The sequence below is a fragment of the Sinohyriopsis cumingii genome, chromosome 17 (assembly GCF_028554795.1).
Source record: "Sinohyriopsis cumingii isolate HCF-2022 chromosome 17, ASM2855479v2, whole genome shotgun sequence".
Classification (NCBI taxonomy): domain Eukaryota; kingdom Metazoa; phylum Mollusca; class Bivalvia; order Unionida; family Unionidae; genus Sinohyriopsis; species Sinohyriopsis cumingii.
In genome coordinates, this window is record NC_142977.1 from 105402922 (window position 1) to 105422238 (window position 19317).

General features: G+C 35.3%; 1 protein-coding gene across 4 annotated transcripts in view; it reads right to left on the minus strand.

The window, feature by feature from the left end:
- LOC149779611 (lysosomal cholesterol signaling protein-like) overlaps nt 1-19317 on the minus strand; it is an 85194-nt gene that overhangs the window by 50048 nt on the left and 15829 nt on the right. For 3 of the 4 annotated variants that reach the window (XM_089940395.1, XM_089940399.1, XM_089940397.1), the window contains exons 2-5: nt 11539-11936; nt 9307-9591; nt 3445-3559; nt 2265-2427 (exon numbers count right to left, since the gene is read on the minus strand). In XM_089940395.1, the coding sequence (XP_089796521.1) occupies nt 2265-2427; nt 3445-3559; nt 9307-9591; nt 11539-11914 (939 nt within the window). In that variant the 5' untranslated portion in view covers nt 11915-11936. Of the gene's footprint in view, nt 1-2264; nt 2428-3444; nt 3560-9306; nt 9592-11538; nt 11937-14964; nt 15066-19317 lie in introns of those variants that run through there. The other variant, XM_089940396.1, reaches the window with a different exon arrangement.

A 19317-nucleotide genomic window follows, 5' to 3' on the forward strand; every position in this document is an offset into this window, starting at 1 on the left:
GCGTGTGTGTGTTTAGGATTTTTAATCTAGCTTTAACAACTTTTCAGACATATTAGTACAATGTCTGCAGTGTGACAGTCCATTGTGATGTTAAGCACTAGGGCATCATGGTGAAGACATATGGCATCATGTCCCACCCAGTCACATTATCCTGACCCCAGGCTGACCAGTCCTAACACTAACCTCTTAATGCTGAGCGCCAAGCAAGGCAGCTGCTAGTACCATTTCTTAACGTCTTTGGTACGACTCAGCTGTGGTTCGAACCTGTGACCTCCCCCATCCGAGGCAGATGCTCTAACCACTAGGCCACTGGAGCGGTCTGTCAATGTCTTTATTCTGAACCATGATTTTCCAAATGAGAAGGCTGAGACAGACTGGCACCAGTTGAACCATCAGCCTTTGAAACCAAGAACAGTCTGATATAAAATCTTCACAGCTTTACATTTCAACACTGCTAATGCCCTTTTTGTAAAGAGACTGTCTATCTCTTGTACTCTAAATGAGACTGTCTATCTCTTGTACTCTAAAAGAGACTGTCTATCTCTTGTACTCTAAATGAGACTGTTTATCTCTTGTACTCTAAATGAGCCTGTTGAGACACCTGTAGCAAAGGGAGGATTGATAATGGGAGAAAGGTACTAACATGATCTAGAGATCATCAAAGATTTGTAAGAACCAAAGATTATCTGCGAAAAGTCCTTCCCATTCTGTAGCAGATACTTCAACACCCACCTGCCCACTTGTGAAAAGGATGGTATGATCATATTTTGTGTGGGCATGGAGGCTGATATGGTGAGAAACTGTGATGGAAGCAATCTTTATCTCAGTCAGTGACCCTAAGAAACTGTTTTCATTGGAGAAAACGGCTGATAGGTCTGTTTCCCTGTTTGTCATGCCTTAGAGAGGGGTCCTACTTATCTTTCTGGTGTCTACTCTGAAATTAGGGTTGAGCTCTTGTATGTCACACCCATGTAAAATAACTTCCTATATATGACCATGGAAGAGCAAATTGGACAACAGTGGCTGTGATCCAACTGTGGCTTTATGGTGTTCATTAAGTAAGGTGGACATGAAGAGAAAGGCATCTCTTTATTCAATCTGTGAGTTAGCTTATGTTGTAATGGAACTGGCAAGTGTGCTGTGCTACTGCCATTCAGAACACATGCCATATATTACACTGACTCCAAAGCATGACAGGATTTTTCAATTGGCAAGACTAGGCTGTGTTCAGATTGCTAAAATATATTCATGGATACAAAATCAAACATCGATCCTATTGCAAAAACATTCTGAGCCAGTTGTTGCCTGTTGCAAAAAGATCATGTGAGGGTTCTGACATTTCCATACATACCTCCCTTTATAAATGCTTGTGAAACAAAAAATGGCCCATAAGAACCAACACAGGGCATGAAGGTGTGTGAAAAATCCATTAGGGTGTTAAAATTAGTTATTCTCATTGACAAGATTTCTTATTATTATGGGCATACTATGCTATGGATCCTGGTGATTTTTTTAAGGGTATTTCTTAAAATAGTATAATATTAGTTTCTTCTTCAGCCTTCATTTGTTACATTAGAAGTTTGTCTCCGTTGTTATAAAACCCCAAAATGATTTCTGAAAGATGTGTTCACCAACAAAATGTCTGAACTGCACCAGTTATCCCACCTGTTGCATAGCAGCAGCCACAAATGGCAGACATGAAGAATGAAGTAGTGTCGAACTGGCTCCAAATAAAAATGCAGATTTGCCATCTGACGGCCTTATTGGTCAAAATTCTTCAAGAGAGACTGAAAATGAATCAATAACCTTGCAACTGGTATGGAATGTAATGCAAATTATGGGGGGGGGGGGCAATGAACTGGTTGCTGACATTCACCAACACCATTCCATTCTGTCTGCCAGTGTGGTCAGAGTTGACAAGATGCAAATTAAACAGAAGCTTATTTAACTCTAACTTGATCACATGACCATCCAAATATAGCGCAACACATATTACGTTAACATTAAGTATCACGATGTCCTGTAATGCAATTATCATACAATTGTGTGCATATTACTGTATAAAACTTAATACTTTATAACCTGTTTGATCAATGAAATCCAAAGTGAGGAATGAGGAATGTCTCAACTGGGAGAATCATTAATTCAGATAATTATGATAATGTGAACAACAATAATGTGGTAATTAGTGATGAAATTTATCTTGCAAAAGCAAATTTTTTATTTCTATAAATATGCTTTTATACCAGAAAGAAAAAACTCACAACATCTGTAGCTATGGAAAACTGGCTGGCATACAGGAAGACAGATGGCGCTGTGGGGAATGTGCCATAGAGAAAGCCATACATACTGAGGGAACGAGAATCATTACTGTTACTGTCCTCTAGCATACCCACCACCTGCCAGGTTACTAATGGCAACATCAGGCTGGAAATAAAAAGCACACTTTAAATAATGATATTTGCTAAGAAAAAAAACACAACAACTTCTATCCAAAGGACTAAATATCGAATCCTTTTCAAGTCCAAATTTGGACTGACATGACAGAATTCATAACTTACAATAGTATTAAATAATTTTATCTAAAAAAAATCCACAGGTGTTACAAGATGAAAGAAAAGCATATAGTGCTATGTAATGAAAATGTTTAATCTCAACACCATTAAAAAATAAAATATGGAGAACATTTGGGCTTTTCTGTTATGCCACTCTTTCAATATTGTACATCACAACAGATATTTTAAACCTGGTGACAAGTGAGCATGTGCATGTGTGCTATATATAACGTGTAGCAGTCTTAAATGGGTGGATTGAAAAGAATAAATAGTCAAGAAAACATACAGTACATATAGTACACTTTCTTACAAATTCATAATATATAAATCTTGAGACATTTCATTTTAGTAACTTAATGCTAACTAAAGGACTTAACTATTACCATTTGTTTATAAAAAAGTTGTTTAAAACAAAAGCTTTGACTGCATGAATAAGCTTTGGCATCATTTAAATCTAAATTTAATTTAAATTTCATCCTGTGTTAGGTATTTGCTGTATATTTACACAGTGACTGTCATATACCAAATTTAATTTAAATTTCATCCTGTGTTAGGTATTTGCTGTATATTTACACAGTGACTGTCATATACCAAGAACCAAACTCAACAGAAAACAAAAATATGCACTACATAAACAATTATGTGTTTTAATTGGATGTCTGGTTATACCAGTATAAACAATTATATGTTTTAATTGGATGTCTGGTTATACCAGTATAAATAATTATGTGTTTTAATTGGATGTCTGGTTACACCACTATAAACAATTGTGTTTTAATTAGATGTCGGGTTATACCACTATAAACAATTATGTGTTTTAATTGGCTGTCTGGTTATACCACTATAAACAATTATTTGTTTTAATTGGATGTCTTGTTATACCACTTACCATTTAGCTGCTATAAGTAGCATAGGCACAACAAGACCCAGTCCAATAGTGCCCTGGACTCGACCAACCAGACTGATACCAAGGTAGAAAAGTGCTGTTGCACTAAATGCATTACCTGCACACACAAAAGGAAAATTAGTGAGCTGCCAAACTTCATCATGAGACATTTAAAATGATGCAAAGCTATAAATATTTCAGTATTTATAAACTTAGCATTTTAAAATAAATGTTTTTTTTTTTAGCTAGACTGGTTAGCTACTGGAAGAGCTTATGGCATGATCTTTCATAACGATTTGTACGACAACAGACAATTGGCCATCCCACAAGCTCTTCAGGTCTATGACCAGCACAGCTAAAATCACCATTCAATCTGTTCTGGAAGTTATTTTCACTGTCCACCCCTAGAGGCCATCTCTTGTTGTAAGGGTGTGGCATGGAAATGCATATCATCGATAATTTCATCATTCTAACATGAACAGTGCCTGAGAAATGAACATCAAACATAAAATTTAACCCAAGTCAATGAAGAGCAAAACATGAGCCAAAAATGACCTTCCTGTGCATAAGGGTCAATTGCATTACAGGACATAGTGATACTTAATGCACGTCAATATGCATACATAGACCAAGCACCATGCTTCTGGACAGGATAGTATTACAAAGGGCACAGATTTTTGTGTGTAGTTTGGAACTAAATGCAGACTCTTAAACTAAGTTTCAAAAAAGTGAGATGTAGGTCAAAGTGACCTTCTTTGGTTTCATACCAACAGAGATAACATAATTATCTATTTTAATGACTCAAGCACTGACAGGTTAAGAAATTGAATGGATTGATGTTTAATTAACTGAAAATAATTTATAGGAAATCAAGATAAGAGTCATTCTTCTTTTTAACTGCTGAGTGTTGAACCACCTGATATTTTTTAATGTTAGATTTTCAAATTAGCCATTGTGGCAGCCACATTCAGCGTAAGATCAGCACCATTTTCTTTAGGACCAACATCATTAAAAGTTTTTTGGGGAAAACCCATGTGAATATGACCAACCAATTATGAAAAGTACCCGAGTTTTAAGATGGTGGCCATACTGGATGTTAGATCAACATTATTTTCATTTAGGCGAGACATCATAAGAAGCCTTTAGGTAAAAACCCATGTCGATAAGACTTTCTAGTTAGGATGACAAGAAGATTTTCAAGATGGCGACCATGGTGGCCACATTACTAGTCAGATCAGCAACTAGACAGCAAAAGAAATCTTCCTGTGAAAACCTCATCCTGATATGAATTTCTGCTTAGCAGGAGTAGCGATAACAAGATTTTCAAGATAGCAGAAATGGTGGACATACCATATATCACATTAACACCATTTTCATTTTGAACCAAGTAAACATTACAATAAGTCTTGTGATGAAAACCAATGTTGACAGGATCATCCATTAGAGATGCATCACATTACTGGTATACTGCTTTACCATGGTATTTGTTTCCAGTGGTGACTACAACAGTACTTTGTTACGTATTTCTGATTTAATTTATACTTATTTTAATTTTATTGTTTGTTTGTCAGCTTTAAATTTTTTTATTCTATTACACGCAATTATAATATAATCTTGCTTATGTGATTTGGAAATTTTTTCCAGAAAATAGTTTGACCATGACTGTTCATTTGTAAACACTTAAAGCTGACCTAGTTCCTGACCTTAATTCAAAATTAGTAACAGCCACATGAACAAGTTCTTTTTTTTTAAATTTATTTTTATTGTGGGAATAATAAGGGTGAGATCAAGGCTGTATTGGATAAGTGACTCTAGACTTGTAAATAGTTTTTGTGATGTAAACAACTTTTTTTCAATTTTATTCTTAGGGACAAATGATTGGTTTTTGTCCATGTTGAGAGTAAGTGATGTAAACATGATCAAGTGACCCTTATATAGGTACCTATTCTGCATCTCAAAATTACTGCATAACCATTGTTTTAGAGAAATAATCTCAGTCTGGGCTTAAAACACTTGATGTCAAGTCGTTTTCTTCTGTTGTAGCCAGTTTTCAAGTTATATGTTAATTTTTGTTCAGATTATTTGGATTCTAAAAGATTAATTTGTTTCTCTGGAAATATTTGAGTGCTCATACAGAATTCTTGAACAAAGACATTTCTGAAAAATTTTCTTCAGATTTCCAACACTGGAGTGTAATTTCTTGTATTTCTATAAGGAAATGTAGACAACAGCACTGTATAGGATACAGCATACGTTATCACCTTCCATCTTGGATTCTTCGTCAGGACTCGAACTTGAATTCATTAGAACATTTCATTATTAGGACTTCTAAAATTTTATTTGTGGATTATTCTTGGATTTGATTCTTAAACCCATAAGTTCTTATTTTTGTTATTTTTTTTAAAGAATGTATCCAGGGAAATAAATTACTTGTTAAATTTTTCAGAGCTTGTTGTTTTCACTCTTTCTTGTGTTACTGTTTATACGAGTCTAAACACGTAACATAAAAACTTGTTCAATGTACTGGTACTTAGGTAGTTTCCGTCAGTAAGGAATACATGTATATGGAAATTACAGAGTAATCTTGTTACAAATTTATTTGGGCCCTGAATGGTCGAGTGGTCTAAAGTGCTCATCGTTACAGATCACTGTCATCTCAACTCTGTTGGCATGGGTTTGAGTCTCAGATTCGGCCAATGTGGGTATGTGAGGAAGCTTGCTAGTGCCTTCTTGTGAGTCAGTGATTCTTTCCAGGGATTTCCTGGGTTCTTCCTCCACCATTAATAATGGCCACCACGTATAGTATATCTCGTGCTGAAAAATGGCATTAAACCCTACAACAACAACAAAAACAAATTTATTACAAATGATATTAACAGCATGCTTTAATTTTTCATTTTAAGATATTAAAAAAGTTAGTATTATCATTTTCATAAAATATTTGTCAGTGTGACATTAATTTAGAATATTACATATATAATTATATTTATGATTCTTTAATCACATGTTTGACATGCGTCACTTATGCCAACACAGTGGGATGTGAAAGATATTCGAGCCAAATCCAATTTTGTAAGAATTTTAGATTTTAAAAAATGTCATTTTACAGTAATTTACTAGTATATGATAATGTGTTAAGCACATGTATTCCATTGTAAGACCACAAATCATCCTATGATTTTCAGTCTTCTGTTTTAATTTAAATAAGTTTCCAAATCCACATTATATATTTTCTCATTTGTTGAGTAAGTGTCTTTTGTGTTTACTGGCCTTTTTTGATAAATATCTTGTCCCAGGTGTTAGCATCCCTCTTCAAGTTTCCCTCCCTATTATATCAATAGTTTAACAAGTAAAATGTAGGCTTCAGTGTCAACACTTTCTATTTTTATCAATATTCTCTTTAATGTCAGCACAATATCTTTCCTGCAGGATGTGAGCTACAGTGTACGCTGAATCATTCCACTTTAGTTAGTTTTTAGATTACAATTTATACAAGAATTAATATACACATTGCAATTCATCTACTACAAGGTACTGACCATTAATTTTCAGGGGCAGGGGTGGGGGGCTGGGATTTTTTTAAAGCTGAGATATTTTGATTTCCTTTTATCTCAAGATTATTATTTTTTCAAACAAAATAACAGATACAATATGGTGTCATGCTGCTATAAATCAGACCAAGATATTTTTTCCAACTATTGACAGATTGTTGTTGTTGCTGTGGGTTTAACACCATTTTTCAGCAAATGATTGGATGAACAATGTGACCAGTACATCTAGTGGCAGAAGAACCTGGGGAAAATCCTGGTAAGAACCACCGATCCACGGAAAGCTATTGCCAAGCTTTCTAACATACCCATGTTAGTTGAGCCAGAGGCTCGAACCCTGGTGAGATGTAAGTGACCTGTAAAGACTAATGCCTTATATCCGGGTCCCTGCTATTAACATAAACTTTAAAAATAAGAAAAGCGTCAAGCCATCGCCACAGAACCTGAAATCATTATTCTCTAATATAATTCTGGTACACCACTGTGCATATCATGGTATGTCAGAAATACTGCAGTATATCACAGTACAAAATATTTCATGGCTCCCAGCTCTACATTTCATCATGTTTTATGATGACCATTGTGGTAACTATATTAGAGGTCAGATAATAATAATAATAATGATGAGGACTTTGTATAGCGCCTGATCTTTAGAAGCTCTAAGTGCTTTACAACATTAGACAACACATATAACATAAAAAACATATATAATGATATGATTACAAAAACAAACACCATAAAATTAGAAAACAAAAAAACATGCGGAAAATATTTAAGGTAGGAAACATTAGGTCTTTAAATTTGTTCTAGCAGCCAAAATAAGTGAGTTTTAAGAGCACTCTTGAATGTGATCACTGTGTCTTTGTGTCTAAGTTCAGTGGGCAATTCATTCCATCATCACCATATTAGTTTATGAGCAATTAGATATCATAAGAAGTCTTGTGGTGAAAACTTCATATTTATATGCTTCCATTCAGAAAGAGTAGTGATAACAAGATTTTCAAGAGGGAGGCCATGGTGGCCATATTGGGACATCAAACTGGAACCATTTTCATTTAGGGTCTAGTAGATCAATAGAGGATAAGAAGTCAGTAAAAACCTCACACTATTATTGCCTTCCATCCAGTAGGAGTAGTGATAACAAGATTTCCAAGCTGACTGCTGTGGCTGCTAGATAGTCCAATGGGATCATTCTCATTCTGGGACTACTAGACCATAGAATGAGTTTATTTATGTAAAGTTTAATGGCAACCATCCAAGTAGTTTAAAAGAAGTAGTGCTAATAAAGTTGTCCTAACAGCCAGATGCAAATGGCCAACAGAAGACAAACAACACCCCATCCCTATGACCAGCAGAGCTAACAAACTTAAAACAAAATTTAACCGAAATTATTTAAGTGTTTCACAATTCCAGGTTATGACAAAATGTATACAGTGTGCAAACAAGAGTACCATGAATGGCACAGTATTGCCTGCCCATGTTTAATAGTTCTCTATAGAGGCACAAGGAGGGTATGGTTGACCTAGAGATTACTGACCAACTGATCACAAGGACCTTGACTTTTGGTCAAGGCATGCAGTCCTGAACTACCATGACCATGACCTCTAACCTTTAGACCCCAGAATCAATAGGTTTCTTTATTAACTAAAGGCCACATAGTTGGTCAAGGAACTTTTCTTTGAACATGTTATTCTGAAATCCAATGTATCTGTGATTGTTCGAAACAAAAATCAAATGCTTCTTCCATACATAATGTGCAAGCCCTCCACATACTTTGGTTACATTATGAGGTCTGGAACTTTGGTCAAAGTACATGGTCCTGATATAAAGTTATTATTATACACAAAAAAAAACCTAAAAATTTTCTCCTTTCAGTCAGTTTAGTTGATATTTGACATTTTAATCCCACATCAACAGGCTTCTTTCTTACTCAATATGCAATTCATTCTCAAATATTTGTGACGGTACACAGTCAACAAGTGAAAATTTGTGCAGACACCGTTTTTCTTTTCATCCAGTTAGTGAGGCTGACTTCTGACCTTTTGACCCCAAATTGACAGACCTTTTTGTTACAAGTTCAGCCACCCCGAGGGTAAATAATATGAAACTGATTCCAAACTGTTGTCTGGATGCAATAACCTGTAAATTAAATGCTTGTATGTGTGTGGATGCCAACACCAATGTCTGGTGTAGGACCATAGCTCTCATCTTCATCATACAGGCAAGTACACAATTGTGAACTAGAGTAGAAATGATATAAAATTAACAATTAATTTTTATTGTAATTATATCAGACTAAAGCAAACATATGACTCACCTAGAACATTTAAGATATCATCAAGGATATAAGGGACATGCCTCTTGAAGAGGAAGTTACCCACAATTCCTATGACAGTCATAAACACTATGGGATTAAACAATACATCCTTCATGATGTGCAGGACCACCATGATTTTCCGTGAGCTGGCAGCTGTGCTGGACTTTCGACGACTGATCTCCATCATTGTGAAGCCAACAGGGTTGAGAAGGACCAGAGAAATCGGTGCCACCAAATAGATGTAACTCAGGTAATCTGGGTGAGAATTCTCATATAGAGACTGGACTGAAATAACAATACAACAGCTGTTGTTTCAGAGAAAGAGAAATGTATTTACTGTGTATAACAGAGGGATTAAACTATATGTCTTGCCTTGTACTGATACATATATTGAAAATACAACATGTGTTATGATACATATCAATAGACATTTGAAGAATAAAGAAACAAGCAAGTAATAATTATTCATGGCCATTAAAGATAAAAGGTAACTTTTATAACATAAGCATTCTTTTGTTTAAATTATCCCCCATTTTTGTATCAATGTTTGCATCAAAATGGCAAAATTATTGATGCATCGGTGAATCATTTCACTCCCAGTGTAATATGCATTTGCTAACAAAAACTAAAATTTTCTGAAAGCCATAACAATTGAATCCCACAAAAATAAATGACATGACCAGCTCCAAGCACAAGGGTTATTTGTATCAGGCTCAATGAAACGAATGATGATGTAAAAACATCATTTCAAGATTTAATTCTATTTCTGAAAAATGAAATGTAATTAATGCAACTTTTATAATTAATAATTACACTGAATGCAATTTTTTTTTTGTTGTATATATATATTAATTAACATTAAGACCTTTATCAGTAAATGGCTCAATTCAAAGAGGAAATCTTTATGCATTTGTCAAACATAGTCAACATGCTATTTTAACAGACAGACCTGAAATACATGCCCTAATGTTTTTCTTTAATATGATTCCAGTTACGAGAAGTGACCACCAAAAGAGAAATTTCAAGTTGTCAAAATTTCAAGTTTTCAAGTCTATCAAATGATTTCTAAATGGTATGCTCATATCTTGTTAAAAACTTCAATCAACAACAAATTTCACAGAGTACCAATTTTCATGAATTGGCTAAAAATCATAAACTTAAAGATCTAATGAACAACGATCTTTTGTATTAATAGTAGGGCCCTTTCCCACTCTATGAATTTATGTACATTTCTTAATATCATTTTTCACCATACTTCAAAAATGGATTTCCAAGAAAAATTAATGCATCCGCCATGTAACAATATCACCACCATCAATATCCTTCACTATATCTCAATTTCATACAATAATAACTAAGCAATTATTTATAGTAACAAAACCAAATAATTACTTAAAATTTTTAAAAGAGTTATCTCCCACTTTAATGGCCCATTTAAAAAAGAAGCCACACCTTGACTCTTGGCATCCAACTTGTACATTTTTATTATTTCATTCCTAAAAATAAGGCCACCTTTCCATGCAGAAGGGATATCCTCCTAAATGATGGGAGCAAAATACAAGAATATTAACCATTTAAAAATGAAATCGTTAATGGTGAAATAAACCTAAGATTCAAATGAGAAACAACTATAAAAAAAAAACACATTTTCCTTGTCCGGAAGGAAACTTAAATTTTTAAACTTATCCATACTGTTCAAAGCAGTAGTTACCATGGTGATTATTAATATAAAGGCCATACATGACGTTTATTAATAAAAAGTTCAGGGTCTGCATACTGATTGAAGAATGACTGTAAAACATCTAACCTTAACCTCAAAGTCAAAAGGTCAAGTGAGCATGCTGTAGAATGATTTGTCCTAGCTTCATAATGATTCGTTCAAAAACATGAATAAAATCCATCAAGGAGTTTAAAAAATTTGAACAAATAAAAAAAATCTCAACCAAACCCCTCACCCAAATTCTTTAAGACTGTGAACTTGATGTACAATCAAAGGAGTGAGTGAATGAGTGTACTGTAGAGGGAAAAGTCTCAATTTTATAATGATTCAGTACAAGTTTGATGAAAATCTATCATAGGGTTTTAGGAAATATACACTTGTGAGCAACTTCAACCATACTGTATACAAAACTGTTGATACTGCCACCACCTAAAACAGGATGTGTCTTGTTTCAAGCTAATGTGAGCTTCAAAAAATAAACTCTGATAATTATCATTACATGAAATACTTACTGATTGGGTACCCTATGGCAAAGTCATTACTCTGTGTTGCAAATATGGCATACAGTCCAGCAACACCCAGATTGAGAGGTCGCTTGGTGAGAAGAGTGATGATGGCGACGACTGCAAAAATGAAACTTTTGGAAATAGCGATGCTACACAAAAACAGCCAGTTGACTTGAGAGAAGTTTAGCTCACACATGTTTTTAAACAGCAATGCAGGGAGACAGAACTTGGATACAAAGGTACCGATTCCTTTCCCTTGGACCGATGTGATGATGCCTGCCCGTCCTGCGATGTAGCCAGCCAGAATGACGGCAAAACACTGGATGATGGCTGGGTAAAGGTTGTCAATTGATACATTGCCAGAATGGTCTGTACCATTCATTTTAGAATAATATTTTTCAAAGCTGAAATAAAAAGGTGGAAAAAATGTATTACTAACATCGCTCTTCAAAACAGCTATATTTAATATGTTAAACCTCTGCAAAAAATATTTTTTACCAGCATTAAGAATTAAAAATTTTAACATCTACTGATTAATAAAATTCATTCTAACATTTTCTTTCTTTCAATATGAGGACTGTATAACAAAAAAATCCAAAACAAACTAGAAATGTGTTCACTGGAATTAAATTTCACCCTCACCCCACAAAACTGACCTAAATACAAAACATACTGGACAGACTCACAGATGGCCAAACAAGGATAACACATTCTTGGTGAGGCAAAAAGATGAGATGTGGCCTAAATCCATCCTTATGTAATTCATTTTACCTTTGCCCCAGAGTATTGCTTGCTTAAGTCATGACATTTTTAAAACGGAAAACATCTGAACAATACTAAAGTTATCGAGAGAGAGACAGACAGAGACAGGCAGACAGACAGAGAATGCTTCCAAGCTCTCTTTTTGTATTCCATGTTACTGTTAAACTGTCCTTTGGTCTCTATTTTTCAGCTAGACCCACAACATATTTTAATTCACCATGAGGTAATTTTGCTTCAATTTCAATTTTTACACTGATTTCTTCTCTTTCTCATTCATCTCAATAACACTGAGATTAATATATATCCTTTCTTTGACTTGGAGTCATAAGGCATGCAGAAAGTTTGTAAAGTTACTCCTAGTTTTTCTATATAGAATATATCCCTGTACCTCCATTTTAAAATTCCATTGAGAGCTCTGTAATATTTGTAATTACACAAGCTCTCCAATAAGTTTCACCCATGTAAGTACATCTGAATAACAAGGCAACATGTATAAACATCAACAGGCATTAGAAAAATCCTTTTTACATGATTGCGATGAAGGAACATCTGATGTTGATCTCAGTCTTAACATGTATTCATGGTAAATGCATTTGATATTCAAGGATACTTTTCATTATCATAGTTATATAAACTCAATCCATTTGGAGGTCAACAACAGTTCATGAGCATGATGGTCACTCATGGTAAACTGACCAAAGTCCTGAAAGTGAGGTACCTGTTGATTATGGGGTTAGTGACACTGTTCCAATGTCATTTACAGCAGAGAAGTAATTCACCTGACCTTTTCTGTCAAGTTTTGTGAAGGACTGCTGTATGATCAGACATGCACACATATATAAACTCAATCCACATTTGGCAGTCAACAAAAATTCATGAACATGATGGTCACTCATGGTAAAATGACCAAAGTCCTGAAAGAGATGTACCTGTTAAGGGACAACTTGCACTGCTCCAGTGCATTGTATAGCATAGAAATTCAACTGACCATCATTGTTTTATGAACGACTGTTGTGTAATCTAACATGCATGAATTACTAAAATATTCAGAAAGCCACAGGTTAATGTTAACGAATTACTAAAATATTCAGAAAGCCACAGGTTAATGTTAACCTTTCACCCAACTTTCATGCTCTTACAGCCAAAACATCTTGACTGATGTGTGATAATTAATGATGCCCCAGATTTTACTCCACATGAAGTCTCTGGTTTTTCTACAAGTTACAGTCTTCCTGATCTTCACCCGTGACCTGTTTACATTGGTGTATGTCTGTGTGATTTGGATTTTTAACATAACTTTAAAAAAAATCAGTCCTATTGCTAACAATATTTGCAGTGTGATACTTTATAGTGAAGTCTAGCACTGGGGCGTAATGCTGCAGACATGTAGCATGATGTCCCCACTCAGTCACATGATCCTGACACCAGGTCGACCAGTCCTAAGACTAATCTCTTAAAGCTGAGCACCTAGCAAGGCTGCTTTTAGTACCACTGGAAAATTTTAACTCCTCAGGTTCCATAAACCCGAGTCCAATGACTAGGTCTACTAAATATACCTTTTCACTAATCCATGACAAATGTGTCTCAAAGTTTTAAAAGATGACAATCTGATAATTCTCTGTAAATGCACAGCAATAAACTGAAGCTTTGGTTATCAAATGTCTCCATAAATATGAATTTTGGATGCAGAATCTCTCTATTATTCACAGAGATAGTTCTTTAATCCAGGTTTCTTTATTAACTTATAAATGGTAAGTGACACAAAGAAACTGACAACAAATGCATAAGTAATGTTGAGATGCATCCAGATTATACAAGACTTTGCAACTTGAAGCATTTTGTCCAAAGTTATCAGTGAATTATAGCTCCTATGGTGAGCACAGTCCATGTTTAAGATGATGCTCTTGATCAATATAAACCTCATTCTCTTAACAAGTTCCAGCTGTTCCATGCATGTTTGAAATTATATTTCTTGATCACTAACTCAAAATGAGCCATAAAATCAAACAAGCCTTAACACAATCTTGATCACTAAACTTCTTGATGCATTTTACAAGACATAATTAACATCCTGATGATTAAGAAACAGTGTTTTATCTTAAGTTTATGTCTTGGAGTGTTCACTAAACTGCAATAAGTAAACAAAAAAATGCTTATGCCCGTAGTTCCACGCTGGAAAATAAAACAGAATAAAATGCCTATAATTTATACAATTTTTAGCAAGAGATCTCTGAAAAAAGCTAAGGAAAATGTGTCTGCATTGATATGATTTATCTGCATCTGTTTAATGTAGTTCATTCTGTAATTGGAGCAATAGCTAAATTATTACTGTCGATTTATTTTTCTATAATTATGAAATTAATTAAATTTCCTTTGGTATTTTGCGGAATGACTCAGACAAATTATGGTTTGAAAGCATGTCATTTCTGTGAAATGTAATTCTTTTTTGAGATAAATGTACAATTTGTAATGTAAAGTCCCAAAAGGATTACCAGTAACCATGAATACCATCAAGGAGCTAAATGGCATCACAATTTAAGATTGGCTGAGCTGCAAGCATATCACAAAAATCAACTCAGTAAGAAATATTCTAATTCTTTTATGAAATGGCATGACATTAAGTCTACAAATTCAGAATGCAGTAAACAGATTCAAAAATCAGTAACCTACCAGATCAATCTGCAGTGTTGGTAGGTCTGCTATCCACTGAAAACTATATTACATTCTTTCTGTAATAGTCACACTTCAACACATGTGACAGTAACACTTCCCACTCATTTAGTACTTGCTTATAAATTACTCGTGCCTAATGAAAGTAGAATGAACTTTGATATGTATTACTAAATGACTTATACAACTACACAAGCTTATAAACTTTCTGCATGTGCACATATCCTGATACTGCAAATCCTTTATACCCTGCCCACTACATCTGCAAATGAATGAGAAACAGTCTTTAAAATTTATATTAGATATATACATAACTATTGCAAGGTTAATTAACAAGTGCAGCAAATGGATGTGGCACATTGCAAAGAATATATACTACTTATAAATCAAGTTCAACTGCAAACAACATGGAACCTGATCTGCTGTAGCATGTTGCATCAACAGATCAGAATCTATGCTGTTTGCTCTACTGATTACTAACTGCAGAGAACGAGATATGCAAGTGCATTGTGCAACAATAGGTCTGGGTCTATGCAGTTGGACCCAACTTAAAAGCTACTATACACAGTACATATAGCTACCAGCAAATGGGGAAAGCCAAGATTTGCCATTATGTAAAATTTGAGAGTCTACAGTTGTCAGTGCACCCTCATTATAACACTGTCTCTAATAAAGGTGACTTGCCATATAAGTAAAACAGCCTTATACAGGGGGATATTCCAACATTAAGGATGTGCCATAATAATGCATACAAACATAACACTAGCAAATTTAATGATGTAAAACCACATCATCCTAAAACTCAAATTAAGTGAAACAGATTATGAACCAAATTTCAGTTAATTATATGGAATCCTTGATCCCATCCATGTTACAAGAGGGACAATCGTGTACTGAGGGGCTTAACTGATAGGGACTAATGAATTTGGGATTTTCCTTAACTGATTGGAAACGGGCACTAGGTCAATCATTTACAGGAAGAATAGGTAATTTTGCACATATATTTTCAAGAATGACTAGGAAAACTGGGTATGTTTGGATAAAGACAGGTCGATTAGAACAATGGAACCCTAAATCACACAAAAATCTACATTTGATTCAAGCAATTGCTGCCATTTAATGAGGATATTATGTTTACAATAAAGCCACTATATTTTTCAGTATTTTAGGGTTTTAAGTCAATAAGTCCCAGAGATTTTTGACATTTTCACCTGAAATGGGGGTGGGAAACGCATTTTGGAGGTTAATTCTTAATATATCCAAATACATGTAATATGCTTCCAAGAGGTTTTTGCTTAGACCGATGCCTAGTTGTGCTAGAAATGTAGTAAAAAAATAGATTCTCAAAAAATTGGTTTTTCCCTCTGCATTTTTCAATGCAAGTAGAAAGTCCAGATTATTTAGTATCATTGTAGAGCTATGTCTGTCTGCTTTTTGTAATACCACCCACTTTGGTGTATCTTAAATGATCTTGACACTGCAGAGCTCGGAAGTAGGGTACAGCCTCATCATGCCTACAGGCAGGATTGGGGCTGAATGATTTAAGTTTTTGGAAATTTCTGAGAAACTGTCAAAGAATAGCTATTTTTTTGTAATTTATGTGCAATACTGATGCACCAATGGTCAAACAGATAAGGAATATTCAGATTTGGTTATGTCACCAAAATTCACCCATTAATAAGGCTGTAATATTGAGAATGACCTTGGAGGTTGTGTTTAAGCAAATGCATGATAAATAAATATTAGAGATTAACTCCTGTTCTGCTACACAGTCACATCCCTTCAGGATATTTATTGTTGCAATTTGACTATAGTTATAAGTGAGTACAGATGATACATAATTCTCCTGCCTGTTATTACAAATAACAGTTTTGATTTCTGCACTTTTGCAGCTATACTGCAATATGTCGTGTCTGTCTGCTCTCCAGCTATATTGCAATATGTCATGTCTGTCTGCTCTCTAGCTATATTGCCATAGGTCATGTATGTCTGCTCTCCAGCAGTGCAACTACCTGTGTGTATCTGTCCTTGAACTCCTAAACTGACTGGAAAGAGCGATCAGACTCAGACAAAATAAAATAAATGACTTTTTCTTTTCCTGTTCCATAACTTATTGTTAAACATTCTGTTACCAAGATAATGTCCTAACTTATAAACACAAAACAGTGTTGAATTTGCCACTCCAGTGCCCCTGCATGTTACAATAATGTAGGTAAATAGAAAGCTTTTTTGATAATACACTTATACTGATCTTCAGAAATCATACACTGTGCTGTAACCTACACATCCATAGTGTGTGTGTGTGATTTGGATTTTTAACGTAGCTTTAACAATTTTTCAGTCATATCGCTAAGATGTCTGCAGTGTGGCAGTTTATAGTGATGTCTAGCATTGGGGCACCACATGCAGCATCATGTCCCACCCAGTCACATTATCCTGACACCATGCCAACCAGTCCTAACACTAACCTCTTAATGCTGAGCACCCAGCGAGGCAGCTGTTAGTACCATTTTTAAAAGTCTTTGGTATGACTTGGCCAGGGATGGAACCCATGACCTCCCCCATCTGAGGCAGATGCTCTAACCACTAGGCCACCGGAGTGGTCTCACATCCATGGTGTGTATTGCTAATATTGAGTAAAATCATTGTCATGTTATTAATATGGATGCTTCCTGGTAACCTGAACTCCATCTAAACAAAATGAAGAGTATCATATTTGGTATTATGTTCTACAAGGATAAGCAGATGGCAATGAAGGATTTGGTTCCTCCATGCAACAAGGGGTTTGGGCTTAGGGCTTGAGTGTGGGTGGGTGGTAGGGCACAAAAATAAACAAGAGTCACTCAAAGGGACTGACGACCTACTCTCTGAAAAGACTTTCCAGGAATTCAGGAGTTCAAGATTAGACCCCTTCTTCATTTTAACCATTGAGTGTTGAAACCATCTCTGACATTCCTCAGGAATTAAGATTTTCAAATTAGCAAATGTGGCAGTCATAAATGACATAAGATCAGTACAGTACATTTTCACTGTGGATCAACCAGACACCATTAGAAGACTTATGGTGAAAACACTATGTTGATATGACCATCCATTCCAGATAATTAGTGTCAAGTTTTCAATATGTTCACTGTGACAGCCCTATATATGGTCAGATTGGCATCATCTTCATTCTGGACCAACTACATACCATAATTAGTCTTCTGGTGGAAACCACATGTCAACATAATAATCCATTTAGGAGGAGTAGCAATAACAAAATTTTCAAGCTGGTTGCCATATGGATCCCAGGTCAGCACAATATTCATTAAGTACCAGTTAGACATCATAAGGAGTCTTCTGGTGAAAACCCAAGTTTCCTATGACTTCCCATCTAGGAATAGGTGGAATAAAGTTTTTCAAAATGGCCACCAAAGTTGTTGTTGTTGTTGTAGGGTTTAATGCCATTTTTCAGCACACAATAGGCTATACATGGCGGCCAGTATTAATGGTGGAGGAAGAACCCGGGAAATCCCCGGAAAGAACCACATACGCACATTAGCCGGCCACCAAAGTTGCCACATTCAATATCAGATAAGCAGTTTTTAATTAAGACCATCTGGACACAGTAAGAAGTCTTCTGATGAAAACCCAATGTTGATATGACTTTCCATTCAGTGTTAAGATTTTCAAGATGGCTGCCAAGGTAGCCATTTTGGACATCATATCAGCACCATTTAGGACAAACAAAACATCATAAGAAGCCTTCTGGTGAATTGCCATGTTGATATCACTGTCTGTTCAGAAGGAGTACCAATAACAAGATTTTCAAGATGGTGGCCATATTGGATAGCAGATCTGCACCATTTTTATTTAGGACCAGTAAACATCATGAGAAATCTCTCAGTGAAAATCTCATGCTGAAAACTATGTCCATTCTGGAGGAGTAACAATAGGAAATGTTTGAAGATGACTGCTATGTCTGAGCAGCAACATTTCATTTATAGCCAACTAGACCAAAGGATAAATGTGTGTGTAAAACTTCAAGGCAATCCTCCAAGTAAAGCCACACAAAAGACCATACCAGAAGCTTTTCTGATCTCTGAACAGTACAGTTATGAAGTGCAGATAACTTTGTGTGACATTTCTGGAAGATGAGCAGATGACAATGTAGGCTTCAGATCCAGACTGCAGCCATTGGGTGGTGGTGGAATGGGGTGTAAATATTAAAAAGTGCAGAAATTGGTGATAACTTCCATCTCTAGCCATATGCTAAATGAAAATTCTCTTGGAACTCTGACTGCACTGGTATGATCACATGTGTATGATGCTTTAGGAGGCCTAGTGGACAACAAATTTTAGATCCTGGACGCA